General features: G+C 64.3%; 2 protein-coding genes across 2 annotated transcripts; one reads left to right on the top strand and one right to left on the bottom strand.

Moving 5' to 3' along the window:
• The first annotated feature begins 723 nt into the window (after positions 1-723).
• On the top strand, positions 724-5,975 carry LOC119711210 (GPN-loop GTPase 2-like). The gene is made up of 6 exons (XM_038161119.1): positions 724-814; positions 1,600-2,033; positions 3,717-3,873; positions 4,121-4,281; positions 4,841-4,971; positions 5,403-5,975. The coding sequence occupies exons 2-6, from the start codon at positions 1,617-1,619 to the stop codon at positions 5,473-5,475; spliced, it is 939 nt and encodes a 312-aa protein (XP_038017047.1). The 5' UTR covers positions 724-814; positions 1,600-1,616; the 3' UTR covers positions 5,476-5,975.
• A 4,444-nt stretch (positions 5,976-10,419) lies between these two features.
• SFN (stratifin) lies at positions 10,420-11,698 on the bottom strand. The gene has a single exon (XM_038161121.1). The coding sequence runs from the start codon at positions 11,553-11,555 to the stop codon at positions 10,815-10,817; it is 741 nt and encodes a 246-aa protein (XP_038017049.1). The 5' UTR covers positions 11,556-11,698; the 3' UTR covers positions 10,420-10,814.
• Between the last annotated feature and the right edge of the window lie 1,730 nt (positions 11,699-13,428).

The raw sequence follows: 13,428 nt of genomic DNA, 5'->3' as shown, positions 1-13,428 counted from the left end.
GGATTTAGGGTGATTAACACTTACATTCATGCTGGGATCAACCAAATGTGTGCGTTTGTGAGGCTGAGGAAGCAGAACTGCAGCCGAGGAGTAGGGGAAGGACAAGTACAGGCAGGGCAGCGTGACTGTCCTTCCCTGCGTTCCTCGGGCGTGGCAGAGGATTCTCTGCCTTCCCTGTGCCTCTGGGTAGCGGGTGCTTTCCAGGGTGCTCTGCTCCCTTCTCCTGGCCCGGGCAGAGGGGACGGCTGTGTCCCGCTGACCCAGTGCTGAGAGGCCAGGCCCTGTGTGACTTCTTAAGGGGTGAAGGGGGAAAATGCAGGGAGGAATTCCTCCTTCCTCCTGCCAGGAGGGTGTAGCCACCTGGGAGCTGGGCTCTTCTCGTCGATGAGTGGCAAGACATTGTCTTAAACTCCAGGAAGGCTGAGGGTGGACATTAGGAAGAATTTATTTACAGAAAGGGGGATTAGACTGGGAACAGGCTGCCCAGGCAGGTGGTGGAGTCCCTGTCCCCAGAGGCGTTTAAGGAAAAGCTGGGTGTGGCACTCAGTGCCGTCGGGGTGTTCGGTCAGAGCTGGGGCTCCGCGGCCTCAGAGGCCTTTTCCAACCCAGTTGATTTTGTGATTTGGGAAAAAAGCGGGGCTGGGGCGGTGCCGGAGCGCCAAGAGCCGGCGCCGGACTCGAACCCGCGCCCCCGCGGGGCTGCGCGTCCTCCAGGCCGCCAGAGGGCGCTGTGGCAGCGGCGGCCGCTCCGCGCCCGGAACGCGGCGCTCGGGACGCGCGGCCACCCGGACCCGCAGCGGGGACACCGGCGGCGGTGAGCGGCCTGCGGGAGCGGCGATAACGGGATGGGGGGGATAACCGGGATAGGGGGGGGATAACCGGGATGGGAGGATAAAATGGATTGGGGGGGATAACCGGGACAGAGGGGGATAACCGGGATAGGGGGGATAACCGGGACGGGGGGGGGATAACCGGGATGGGGGGGATAACCGGGATAGAGGGGGATAATCGGGACGGGGAGGGATAAATGGGACAGGGGGGAATAACCGGGATGGAGAGGGGGGATAACCGGGATGGGGGGGGATAATCGGGATGGGGGGGATAATCGGGACCAGGGCAATAACCAGGGATGAATCGGTCTGGGCAAGGAGGGGAGATGGGAGGGAGAAAGCGGGAGCGGGGAAGGAGGGTCATAAGGGAGAAGAGGGAACGCGAGGGAAACTCAGGGGGACAGATGCGGGGGTGAGGAGAAAGGGACACGGGGATGCATGGGCCCTGTGAACACAGACCAGAGCCTCAGTGGGGTGCTGTCCCTATGAACACAGGCCAGAGCCTCAGTGGGGTGCTGTCCCTATAGACACAGGCCAGAGCCTCAGTGGGGTGCTGTCCCTATGAACACAGACCACAGCCTCAGTGGGGTGCTGTCCCTATAGACACAGGCCAGAGCCTCAGTGGGGTGCTGTCCCTATAGACACAGGCCAGAGCCTCAGTGGGGTGCTGTCCCTACAGACACAGGCCAGAGCCTCAGTGGGGTGCTGTCCCTACAGACACAGGCCAGACTCTCAGTGCTTTGTCCCGTGTCCCCTCTCGGCCCGGCAGGCGGAGCATGAGCCGGCATGGCCGAGGGCAGCGGGAGCAGCGCGGTGGCCTTTGGCCAGGTGGTCATCGGGCCCCCGGGCTCGGGTAAGAGCACCTACTGCCACGCCATGCGCGCCTTCCTGGCGCGGCTGGGCCGCAGCGTGGCCGTGGTCAACCTGGACCCCGCCAACGAGGCCCTGCCCGGCCCCTGCGCCCTGGACATCGGCGAGCTGGTCACGCTGCCCGACGTGATGGCCAGCCTGGGGCTGGGCCCCAACGGGGGGCTGCTCTACTGCATGGAGTACCTGGAGGCCAACGCCGACTGGCTGCGGGAGCGGCTGCGCGGCCTGCGGGGACGCTACCTGCTCTTCGACTGCCCCGGGCAGGTGGAGCTCTACACCCACCACCAGGCCCTGAGGAACGTCTTTGCCCAGCTGGCCAAGTGGGATTTCAGGGTAGGGATGGGCTGGGGCAGCGCAGGAGCTGCGGGCCCCCGGGCACAGCGGGGGCTCTGCTGGCTGCTGCCTTCAGGAGGTTCGTGGCCTTTCGGGTGAAGTGGCCTCGTCAGGGAAGGAGGGGGATTTTGCCCTGTTTTATGCTGGGAGAGATTGGCAAAAGAACGGCCTGGCAGGGCCAGGAGCAGCAGCACAGATCCCTCCCTCACACTTGGTACAAAATCCCAGAAGGGGTTGGGTTGGAGAGGAGCTCACAGCCCATCTCATTCCATGGGCAGGGACACCTCCCACGGGCCCAGGGAGCCCCGGCCTGTCCCTGAACACCTCCAGGGACAGGCAGGAGTGCGTCCTGCTGTGCTGCAGGATCCTGCCCCAGCCCGGGGCTGTTCCACCCGGCGTGGGGCTCTGTGTGTGCCAGCAGCCCTGGCACTGCCCCGAGGAGCGCAGGGGCCGTGCCAGCCCCCGCTGCAGCCCCAGCAGGGCCCCGCAGCCCCTGGGACGGGCCCTGGGCTCTTGCACAACGGGAGCTGCAGGTGAGGGCAGCCCCGAGCTGCTGACGCTGCGCCTGGTGCAGCCCTGGCTGCTCTGAGCAAGCAGGGCAGCTTCATTTGCTTGAGAATGCCTCTGGGAATCTGCACATCAGAGCTGGGTTTCACTGCAGTGAGTGGACAGGGGGTTGGAGCTGCTAAAAGAGGACGTTTACAGGGCTGGTTCTGCTCTGCCTGGGAGCCCCAGGCTGGCTGGGCTCTGCTGCTGTGACTCAGCCTCAGAGCCCTGACTTGGAGTGACTTCCCCGGCTCTGGGACCACATTGTAACAGCCACACAAAACCCAGGGAATCAAAGCGCTCGTTAGCGTGATTATTAATTATTGGTGCCAGCCACAGGGGACTCTCCCAGCAGAAGGTGGTGTGCTGCAGGTTCTGCTCCTGGGGGCATTCCTGTGGGGATCTGGAGGCAGCTGTGCTGTTCAGGGGGGGAGTTGCCCCAGCTCCCACCCCAGAATCCCTGCAGAGTTCAGACAGGTGGAAACTGCAGGGAGAGGAACCCTGAGGAAAGGGGCAGCAGCTGCAGGTTGGAGTTTCTTGTGGTGCTCTTGGTGGAGCTCCAGAAGCCTCCCCAGAGCCCTTCCCTGGGCCTGAATCCATGCTGGTGCCTGGCTGGGAATGCGGCACAGGCGCTTCAAGGGTGTGTGCTCAGTGTGGAGAGGAGGCTCCAGGGAGAGCTCAGAGCCTGCCAGGCCATGAAGGGGCTCCAGGAGAGCTGCAGAAGGACTGGGGACCAGGATGGAGGGACAGCACACAGGGAATGGCTCCCAGTGCCAGAGGGCAGGGCTGGGTGGGATACTGGGAGCTGGGAATTGTTCCCGGGGAGGTTGGGGAGGGGCTGGGGCTGCCCCCGGATCCCTGGCAGTGCCCAGGGCCAGGCTGGATGGGGCTGGGAGCCCTGGGACAGTGGAGGGGTGCCATGGCAGGGGTGGCACTGCAGGGGCTTTAAGGCCCCCCTGACCCGAACCAGCCCCAGACCCTCTGATGCTGTTTCGTGGGCAGGAGCTGGGAGCTGGGAGCTCGTGTCCCCAGGCGGTGCAGCCAGGCCCGAGCAGGATCCCCCGTGGCCCCCTCCACGCGCAGGGCTGGCTGGGCACGGTCTGACCTCGCGTGTCCCTTTGTCCCCTCGCTGCCCAGCTGGCTGCCGTGCACCTGGTGGACTCCCACTACTGCACGGACCCCGGGAAGTTCATCTCAGTGCTCTGCACCTCGCTGTGCACCATGCTGCACGTGGAGCTGCCCCACGTCAACGTGCTCTCCAAGATGGACCTGATCGAGCACTACGGGAAGCTGGGTGAGGAGCTGCTCTGCTCGGGGGGAAGGGACCTCACCCCTCGTGTCTGCTGCCCCCCCGCAGGGGCAGGGACACCTTCCAGCAGCCAGGGTGGCTCAGAGCTGCACGCTGGCCCTGGACACGGAGGAGTTTGAGGGGGAGGGTGTGGAATTGGGGTTCCAGGCGCAAACAGCTGGGTGGGAACTGCTGCAGATCCCCCTGTGCTCCAGCTCCCAGCCTGCCTTCAGAGCTGCCCGTTCCCCCGCAGCTTTCAACCTGGACTATTACACCGAGGTGCTGGACCTCTCCTACCTCGTGGACCACTTGGCCTCCGATCCCTTCTTCAGGAATTTCCGCCGCCTCAACGAGAAGCTGGTGGAGGTGATCGAGGACTACAGCCTGGTGTCCTTCGTGCCCCTCAACGTCCAGGTGAGCCGGCAGGAGGGAGCAGGGAGCCCTGCGTGCGCAGCAGCTGCTTTTTGTGTGCCCAGAGCCACGGGGCTGGAAACCTCAGCTGTGAGGAGACCCGGGCTGGAGAGCAGGGAAGCACACCCAGGCTTGTAAATGATCTGTGGCAGCCAAATACAAGGAAAAGGCTGATGGGCTTGGGGCTACCCGGGCCTTGTGGCCTGGGATGGGGAATGCAGGCTCCCCCTTCCTTCAGCTCTTCTGGCCTGCGTTTCAGATCTGGGCTGGGGGTCCCCTAAAACCTTGTTAAATTAGGGAGCAGTGACTAATGAAAAGGGGGAGGGAGGGCTGGAAATGTCCGTAATCAGGCAGAAGTGTCAGCAGGCAAATGGGCTGGGAGGTGATGAAAGGGAGTGAGAGGGTGGAGGGCCAGTAGCAGTGTCCCTGTTTGTCCCTGTTTGTCCTGTTGGTGGCCTCGGGCGCTGTCAGGGTGGCCCCGAGCCCTGGGGCAAAGGGCCCAGGCCAGCGTGAGCTGCTGCCTGTGGGGAAGCAGCAGTGCCAGCGAGCTCCCTCCTGCCAGGACAAGCAGAGCATGAGGCAGGTGATGCAGGCTGTGGACAAGGCCAATGGATATTCCTTCGGGGACCGGGAGCAGCGCAGCCTGGAGGCGCTGATGTCGGCAGCTGTGGGGGCTGACTTCCACTTCTCTTCGTATCCTCTCTGCTGCTGAGTTGAATTTCTGTCTCCCTGGGGCACAGAGGCTGAATTTGCAGGCCCAGGTTCATCATCTGGTGGGTGACCCACGCGTGGGGAGTGGGGTGTGCTCAGCCCAGCAGACACTTGTCCCCACCAAAGGTTGGGAATTCGTGCTCTGAATGTGTCAGGAACCTTCTGACAACTTTCGTCTCTTTCACCCTCCCTTGGGTGGATCTTCCCTTCTCCTTCAAACCATACAATTGATTCTCCTGGGCTTGTCAGGCCTGGGATCAGGCAGAGCCAGAAGTGGCTCAGGTGATGCCTCTTCCCGATGGCCTTCGGGCTAATGTGAGGCTGGGCTGGTTCCTCGCTGGGAACTTCAGAGCTCCTGCAGAAGGGAGTGTTTGAGCCCAGCCCCTCGTTTTCCTTAATTACTGCGTTATCAGCACCCTGGCAGTGCAGGAGAAGTATGTGCAATCTCAGGACAAAGCTGTGGAAGAGGAGGTGATGGATCTGTGACACGCCCTTCCCTGGCTCCTCTGTTTTGACACCTCTCCTTTTCCTACCCCGGGCTTCGGCTGTGACTCAGAGCATCTGGAAGCCTTTCCAGGCAGAGTCTGGGCCCTCTCTGGGGGGTTTGACCTCCCGAGCTTCTTCTCCCTGCCCCGAGCAGGGCTTTGGCAGAAGGGAGGTGGCTGAGGGTCTTCCCTTAGGAACAGAGAGACTGAGCCAGGGAAGGCAGGGAGAGCAAGGAAAAGAAGCGAGATAAGGTCTCCTGCATCGTGACCAAGATTGATCCAGAGAAAGAAAAATCAGCTGGAGCTGCCTCATGGGCAGTGAGAGTGGAGGCAGCAGTGCTGGGTGTGCTGCAGGAGAGCGTGCACAGCCCCACGCTCCCAGCGGAATCCAGGCCAAGACGCCTCCACGCCGTCCCAAGGACAGAAAGATGTTTGTTTTTCTTTTTCTTAGAAATAATGATGGACTCTTTCTTAATAAAACGCTCCTCGGTCTCACTTTCATCTTCGAGTTTGCTGAAGCTGAATAAATAAACCCAGGAGTGCTCTGGAGCCCCAGGCCAAAGCGCCTGCGCTGGGAGCGGCGCTGGCCGGGACCTGTCCCCGTGTCCTGCTGGGGACAGCTCGGCCTGGGAGGGCTGGGGGCAGCAGGCGGCCACAGCTGCTGCTCCTGCACTGCTGCTGCTGCTGCTGCTCCTGCCCTGCTGCTCCTGCACTGCTGCTGCTGCTCCTCACTGCCCTGCTGCTCCTGCACAGCTGCTGCTGCTCCTGCCCTGCTGCTCCTGCCCTGCTGCTCCTGCAGCGGTCCAGGGGCACACACGCTCACACACACAAAATGCCAGCTCAGCTTTTTTGGGTTAAGAAAGCCCCTGTGTGACTCAGCTCGTGGTTTGCATCTCAGGCCTTTCCCAGGAGCAGCCTTGGGTGTCCTCATGCACCTTCCTCCTTCTGGCCTTGCTTTCTCCACGTCCCAAGTGCTGGGGCTTCCCCTCCTGCCCGTGGCATCCCCTCTGGCGCTGGCAGCAGCTCTGAGCCTCCCTGCTCCCTGCCCTGAGCCCTGCTCCAGGCAGCAGCCGGGGCTGGATCGGGGGGCTGGGGGTGGACTGGGGGGCTGGGGGTGACAGGTGGGGTGTCCACATCGGGGAGCCTCCAGGTGCCTCCAGGCAGCTCCACAGGGATGGGAGCGGGCGCGACTCCCGGTCCCAGCTCTGCAGACTCAGCATCGCCTCTTGCCCAAGATCTTGCATAAAATACAGCAGGATTTTCTCACAGGCCCTTGGCAGAGGGATTGGAGACTGGATCCTTGATGCAGCTAAATCTGAACGGGGTCTGGGGCCGCTGGGCAAGGAATTAAAATGAATTTTCCCCTCATCTCCCAACTTTGTGGCCAGGATTTGGAGACAAGGAGGAGCTCAGGGAGAGGAGGACACAGACACACAATGCTTGTGCTTCACCCCGACCCCTTCCCAATGAAACTGAGATTTCAGATATCAAAGTCAAATCCCAGTGTGCTGCCAGTGCCTCAGCTCTTCCCAGAGCCCCGGAATTTCCCTGGGTGTTCCTGGCTGGAAGCCAGCAGCTGCATTTCAGTGCTGCAGCTCTGGAAGCCAGTCCAAGCACAGCTGGGCTGGAATCCCATCCTCACCCTGTGCCTCGTGGCCGTGTCCTGGTCGTTTTGGAGCTCTGGAGTTGCTGTGAAGGGGTGGGAGACGGGATCATAAAAATATTAATTTTATAGTGGCTTTTTCGTGGCTTTGAGAGATTTGGTGGCTTAAAAGGGTACGGTCAGGTCAGGCTGAGTTACGCAAGAGCCATCAAAGCCTTTGTGGCTTTTTGGCTTTTTTATTTGAATGCCCTGGATAGCTGCAGCCTCAGCCTTGGGATGGAAACTGCTCGGCTCAGCTCAGGATCCTCTGCTGCGTTCCAGCCAGGAACTGCTCGGGTCACAGAGAGCTCCGGCCCCAAAGCTGCACCAAGGAGCTTCCACAGATGAATCCGGGGCTGAAGCGGGACCCAGAGCCCGCAGGGGACAGTTCTGCTCCTGCCCCGGGCCAGCGGGAGACAGCGAGCGCCTGGTGGGGAGTGCAGGGAGAGAGGCAGCCTGGCCCTGCACCCCAACCCCGCACGGGGAGGGGACACGGCGAGCCTCCCGGCCCGGGCAGGGAGGTGACACCTTGGCTGCTGTCACTGCCTTGAGCAATCGGGGCCAAGGGCCAGGATGAGTCACCCCAACCGGGCACATCCCTGGGAGGGGGCCCGGCTTTCTGCAGAGCTGCTCCAGCCAGTAACCCCCCTGAGCTGGGCTGCTCCAGCCTGAGAGCCCCCCCTGACAGAGCTGCTCCAGCCTGAGAGCCCACCCTGAGCTGGGCTGGTTCTACCTGTGAGCCCCCCCTGACAGAGCTACACCTGCCTGAGAGCCCACCCTGAGCTGGGCTGGTTCTACCTGTGAGCCCACCCTGACAGAGCTGCTCCTGCCTGTGAGCCCACCCTGAGCTGGGCTGGTTCTACCTGTGAGCCCACCCTGACAGAGCTGCTCCTGCCTGTGAGCCCCCTGACAGAGCTGCTCCTGCCTGTGAGCCCACCCTGAGCATGGGACTGAACCTGAGGGAGGTGTTTTGGGGATGGAGGGATTTGAGCACCCATCACAGCCACGGAACTGGGGTTCCAGCTCCATCACGGAGCTCCTGCTCAAAAGCTGAGTTTCCCCATCAAGAGGTGCTTTCTAATGGGGATTAAAAACCTCTCCAGAAACGCCAAAACCCCCAGAGCAGGCACTGGTGCCAGCCTGGCAGGAGGCTGCCCCAGATGGGCAGTGTCTGGGTGCCCAGACTGTGGTGCCCCAGCCAGGAGCCAGCCAGCCCCAGCCCTGGGGGAGGACAGAGCCGGGGGGAGGCTGGCACAGCTGGTGACAAGGACAGGCAGGGCTCTGGGTCCTGCAGCTCCCACGCAGGGCGGGCAGAGCCTTTTGCAGGCAGCAGAACATCCCTGCTGGCCCTCTCAGACCTGCTCTGGTGGCCCTTTCCCCCAGTGTAGGGGCTGTGCCAGGGCTGGGGGGGTGACTGCGAGGTGGGGGACCCTCCTCGGCCCTGGGCACCCGGTCCCTCTGCTCTGAGGGTGTTCAAGACACTGAAACTGATCTATTTGAGAGCTTCTCTGGATGCCCCTTCGGATGGAAATGCTGAAAGCATTCCACAGCCACCAGACAAGGGCCAGGCTGGGGACCGAGGCCCCGATGCCCCCCTGGTCTTTCTGCCTGGGTGCCACCACGCTGTGTGAAGCAGGGGCACAGAGGGACCCCGGAGGACTCCCCAGCCCTCTCACAGGAGCGTCCTGGGGATGCAGGGCTCCTCCTTCCCAGCCTGGAAAAGCTGCCGGACCGGCTGGGAGCGGGGAGCACCGTCCTCCCACGCGGCCCCGCCACGCTGCAATTTCGGGAGCTGTTGAAATCAGTTAACTCCTGGGAAGCCGGGGGAACCCAGAGCCCCAGGGGTGGACAGACACCCCGGTTACCCCTTCCTGGGCAGCAGCGCTGCCAGCTCCAGCCCCGCCACGCCCCAGTTTAACCAGTCCGGGTGTCCCCAGGCCGCGGGGTCAGGGCCAGCGCGAGCCCTCGGCTCGTTTTTCCCGCTCTGGCTAATTACAGGTCTGGGGCTGTTCCCAGGCTGGGAGCGCTTGGGGCCAGGTGGAGGCCAAGCTTTGGGGTCCCTCAGGACCAGCCCTGACACCCCTGGGGACCCCATGGAGTGGCTGTGGGGTGACAGGGCAGCACTGGGGGTGCTGCGATGGGGCGGGGGGGCCAGGGGGCTCACGGGGGTTCATCCCCTCTGCATCCACCGCCCCAGGTGTCCCATGCAGGGTGAGCAGGGGCTGGTTTGTGCAGCCCAGCCTCCCACAGCAGAGCCCTCGTCACATCCCAGGCCAGCCCTCACTCCCCGGCACCCCCCAATTCCCGCGTGCACCGAGGGGGTCGCATCCCTGCTCATTCCCCCGAAGCCCAGGGGGCTCCTGGCCCTGCATGGGCTGGGATTTGGCCACGCCGGGGCTCGGCAGTGGCGTGTCCCTCCTGTCCCCGCTGCAGCACGTCCTGAGTCACGGCGCTTTCCTCCCCGGGCTCCCCATCAAAGGCCGGCTCCTGCCCGGCCCTGCTGGCTCTGCTGAGCTCGTAGCCCAGGGAGCCGTGACTGTATTTTATTGTAATTATTTTTCATGTTGAAACGCGCCGGTGGGGGGAAGGGGGAGGCAGCTGCGCCCTTCCCGTGGCCCCGCGCCAGGGCCAGAAGTGCTGAGCTTTCACCTGTCCCAGCGCGTCGGCACCTCGGGAGGGATGTCCCCACCCCGCTGGCAGCCCAGGGCTGCCCCTGCGTCCCTGCCGAGGCAGCTTTTGTGGATTTTCCTCCTTGGACTTAGAGGAGCCATGGGGCAGGACCTGGGAACCCACGCAGGGGTGGCGGCGGCCGGTTTTGGGGAACTCTGGGTTTGTATTAATGGGGCTGGGTCAGGGACTCGGGACCTTCGAGCGCCTCGTGGAGCAGCCGGCCCTGCTGGGGCTGCCAAAACCCCCGTGCCAGGGATGCACAGACCCCCCAGCCCTTCCACGGGCCGCAGCTCAGCCCAAGACCCTGCTGGGGGGCACCGAGAGCAGCCCGGGCTGGGGGGCACCGAGAGCAGCCCGGGCTGGGGGGCACCGAGAGCAGCCCGGGCTGGGGGGCTGGGGGGCACCGAGAGCAGCCCGGGCTGGGGGGCTGGGGGGCACCGAGAGCAGCTGGGGGGCCCGGCTGCCCCCACCCCCGGGCTGGGATGGGGGCGAGGCCAGCGTGGAGCTGCCCGGACATGTGCGCGGGGAGAGACGAGGCAGACGAGAGCAGAGGTGCAGGAGAAGGTTTATTGGAGCACACAGGCAACACGCGACCCCCTCCCGGAATGGGGGGGCTGCCCGGACCCCCCCTCGCCCCGGCCCAGCCCCTCACCTCCTCCTGTCGCTGCTCCAGCCCTCTGGGACAGGGGGTTTGGAGCTGGCACAAGCCAGAGGGGACACCCCCCACAAAAAAATGTTAAATAGCTGGGGGGCTGGCAGCTCTCCGGGACACAGGCACCCCCTCTCCCTCTTCTCCCCCTCCCCAGAGCAGAGGAAGGGGGAGAGGGAGGGAGGGGCCCTGCCAAAACCACCCCCACTCCCGGTATCCAGGCTGGGGGGGGAGCTGGGACTCCTCCCCACCAAAACCATCCAAAAAAAAAAAAAATCAAAAAAACGACAACCAAAAAAAAAAAAAAAAAACCACGAAGAGATGCCGAAGGGTCTGGAGCGGGGCAGGTGGGGCCGGCCCCCGGCTCGGCAGGGGACGCTCAGTTCTTGGGCTCTTCGCCAGCCTCGCCGCCGTCTTCGCCGGCGCACTCGGCTGTCCATAGCGTGAGGTTGTCCCTGAGCAGCTGCATGATGAGGGTGCTGTCCTTGTAGGAGTCTTCGCTGAGCGTGTGCAGGTCGCCCATGGCCTCGTCGAAGGTGGTCTTGGCCAGGGAGATGGCCTGCTCGGGGGCGTTGGCGATCTCGTAGTGGAACACGGAGAAGTTGAGGGCCAGCCCCAGGCGGATGGGGTTCGTGGGCTGCATCTCCTTTTTGCTGATGTCCATGGCCTCTTGGTAGGCCTCCTGGGCCTTCTCTATCGTCGACAGGCGGTCGTCCCCGCTGGCCACCTCGGCCAGGTATCGGAAGTAGTCGCCCTTCATCTTCAGGTAGAAGACCTTGCTCTCGGTGTCGCTGTCCTTCTTGATGAGATACTTGTCCAGCAAGCCCAGGACGTTGTTGCAGACGGCGTTGAGCTCCTGCTCCACCTTCTCCCGGTACTCGTTCACCACCTGCGCTTTGTCGTCGCCCTCCTCGGTCTTGTGCTCGATGCTGGAGATCACCCTCCAGGCCGAGCGCTGGCAGCCCACCACGTTCTTGTAGGCCACGGACAGCAGGTTGCGCTCCTCGTTGGACAGCTCGTCCCCGTGCTCCACCACGGCCTTCATGAAGTCTGCCATGTCCTCGTAGCGCTCAGCCTGCTCGGCCAGCTTGGCCTTCTGCACCTGCTGGTTTCTTGCCATGGCTGGGTCGCGGACGCTTGGGCGAGCAGCGGAGCCGTCGGAGCCTCTGCCGAGCGCGGCCGCCGCGATTCGCTTTTGGCTGCGCGTCGGAGCCTCGAGCGAGAGCAGGAGGAGCCAGCCGGGTCCAAGGAGTGTCCTCCTCCTCCTCCTCCTCTGCTTCCTCCCCGCCGAGCGCGGCCTTAAAAGGAAAATCGCGGTGAATCATCGCCCGCGGGCGGCGGGCGCTGGGGAGGGGGCGAGGGGGGCGGCCAACGCCCTGCCCTCCCCGTGGGTGCGGCACCCGCGGGTGCCCCGGGGCTCTCCCCAGAGCCAACGCCCGCCCCGGCACCGGGAGCCGCCCTTCGAGCTGCCGGGAGCGCCGGGGAGGGCGGCGGGAGCCGCGCTGTCCTTTGGGGGGGACACGGGGCAGCGCTCGGCTCTTCCCCACCCCGCAGAAATGGGCCACGGGGTGTGGCCGCTCGTAAAAACGGGTCCCTCCCCCTCGAAAAAGTCATATCGCAGTCGTTTTTAATATGGTGATTGCCTCGGCAGTAATTGCGAGGGCTCGACGGGCAGGTATTTATTCCCACAGGTGGGGAAACCGAGGCAGAGGCTCCGCGCCTCTCCCAGGCGCCGCGGGAGGGACCGTCCCGAAAAGCGGGGCGCAGCCAGCCCTCGCCTTGGAGCCGCAGGGTCGGACCCCCAAAAAGCCTCCCCGTGAGGGGAGCAGCGGGGGGAGAGCCCACCCCAGCAGCTCCGGCAGGGCCGCCGTTCCCCGCCGCACCGGGGCCGTCCCGCGTCCCCCGCTGGAAATGAGACGCGATCCTTTCAGCGTTCGCTGCTTTTGGTTTTCGGCTGCTCGGGCTGGCCGTGGGCCGCGGGGTGCCCGATAGGGATCTGAGCTGAGTTGCGCTGAGTTTCACTCCGAGCCTGTTGCCACACGCCGGGCGCTGGCGCGGCCCCGGCCCCGGCCCGGCCTTATCTCCGTGCGGGAGCGTGCGGGAAGGGCAGGGCGGGGCGGGCGGCTCCGCGCCAGGGCGAAAAGGGGGCTGTGATTCTTTCCTGAGCTCTCGCCGCTTTGCTGCTGCCTGCCCGCAGCGCCCCGGGATCCCCCCGCGCCGCCCCAGCGGAGCCGGCTGGCGTGGGGGAGGCAGGGAAGCCGTGAGGATGCTCTTCCCGACCACTTCGAGCCCAGGAGAATACCCCCAGCCTTCACATCACCCCCTCTGCACCCTGGAGTTCAGCAAAAAGGGATTCAGGGTCGTTCTCCCCTTCCCGGCCGAGCCCCTGACACGTGCTGGGGTTTGGGGTGCCCAGGGGTGCTGGGGTTTGGGGTGCCAGGGTGCCATCGAGGGGCTCCCGGGGCAGCAGCGAGAGGGTGTCCGGCCCCGCCGAGGTGCCCGCAGCCCCTCCGTGGTGAGCTGATCCCCAGGGAGCAAGGAGCAGGAGACCTCGGCCCGTCTCCCACCCTCTGCCCAGGACACAAGGCAGACCCACAGAGACCCTCCAAGAACTTCCACGGGGCACAAAACCCACCCCCCACAGCAGGACGGGGGCCAAAGGGTCACCCCAACGTACCCAGCCTGCCAAAATCCACCTCCTAGCTTGGAAAACCCCAGGCAGGAATCCCTGGGTGGGTTAATCTGAGCTCACACTCCTTCGGGGAGCAAAGCCAGACTTTGGGTTTGGGGTCTGCAGTCCCCAGGCCTGGTGAAGGGCTCGCAGCCGGCCCAGGATGATCCTGCCCCCCCCTGCACTGGGGCTCTCTAACCGTGGGGAGACCCCAGGGGGATCCCCCTTGCCCAGAGTGCCAAATTTTGGCTGAGAGGAGGCTCAGGGAGGCTCTACTCCACCAGTCCCACGGCCAGCAGGGGTGGGTGAAGGGCAGAGCCCG

The sequence above is a fragment of the Motacilla alba genome, chromosome 23, assembly GCF_015832195.1.
Source record: "Motacilla alba alba isolate MOTALB_02 chromosome 23, Motacilla_alba_V1.0_pri, whole genome shotgun sequence".
NCBI classification, from domain to species: Eukaryota; Metazoa; Chordata; class Aves; order Passeriformes; family Motacillidae; genus Motacilla; species Motacilla alba.
The sequence above is the reverse complement of the archived record's forward strand: the minus strand, read 5'-3'. Positions and strand labels throughout refer to the sequence as shown.

Excerpts from the sequence above, each read along its gene's own strand:
- LOC119711210 (XM_038161119.1), top strand. The coding sequence starts at position 1,617 with ATGGCCGAGGGCAGCGGGAGCAGCGCGGTGGCCTTTGGCCAGGTGGTC. Across the intron at positions 3,874-4,120 it reads CGAGCACTACGGGAAGCTGG|CTTTCAACCTGGACTATTAC; the intron begins GTGAGGAGCTGC and ends GTTCCCCCGCAG. Across the intron at positions 4,282-4,840 it reads TCGTGCCCCTCAACGTCCAG|GACAAGCAGAGCATGAGGCA; the intron begins GTGAGCCGGCAG and ends CCCTCCTGCCAG.
- SFN (XM_038161121.1), bottom strand. The coding sequence starts at position 11,555 with ATGGCAAGAAACCAGCAGGTGCAGAAGGCCAAGCTGGCCGAGCAGGCT.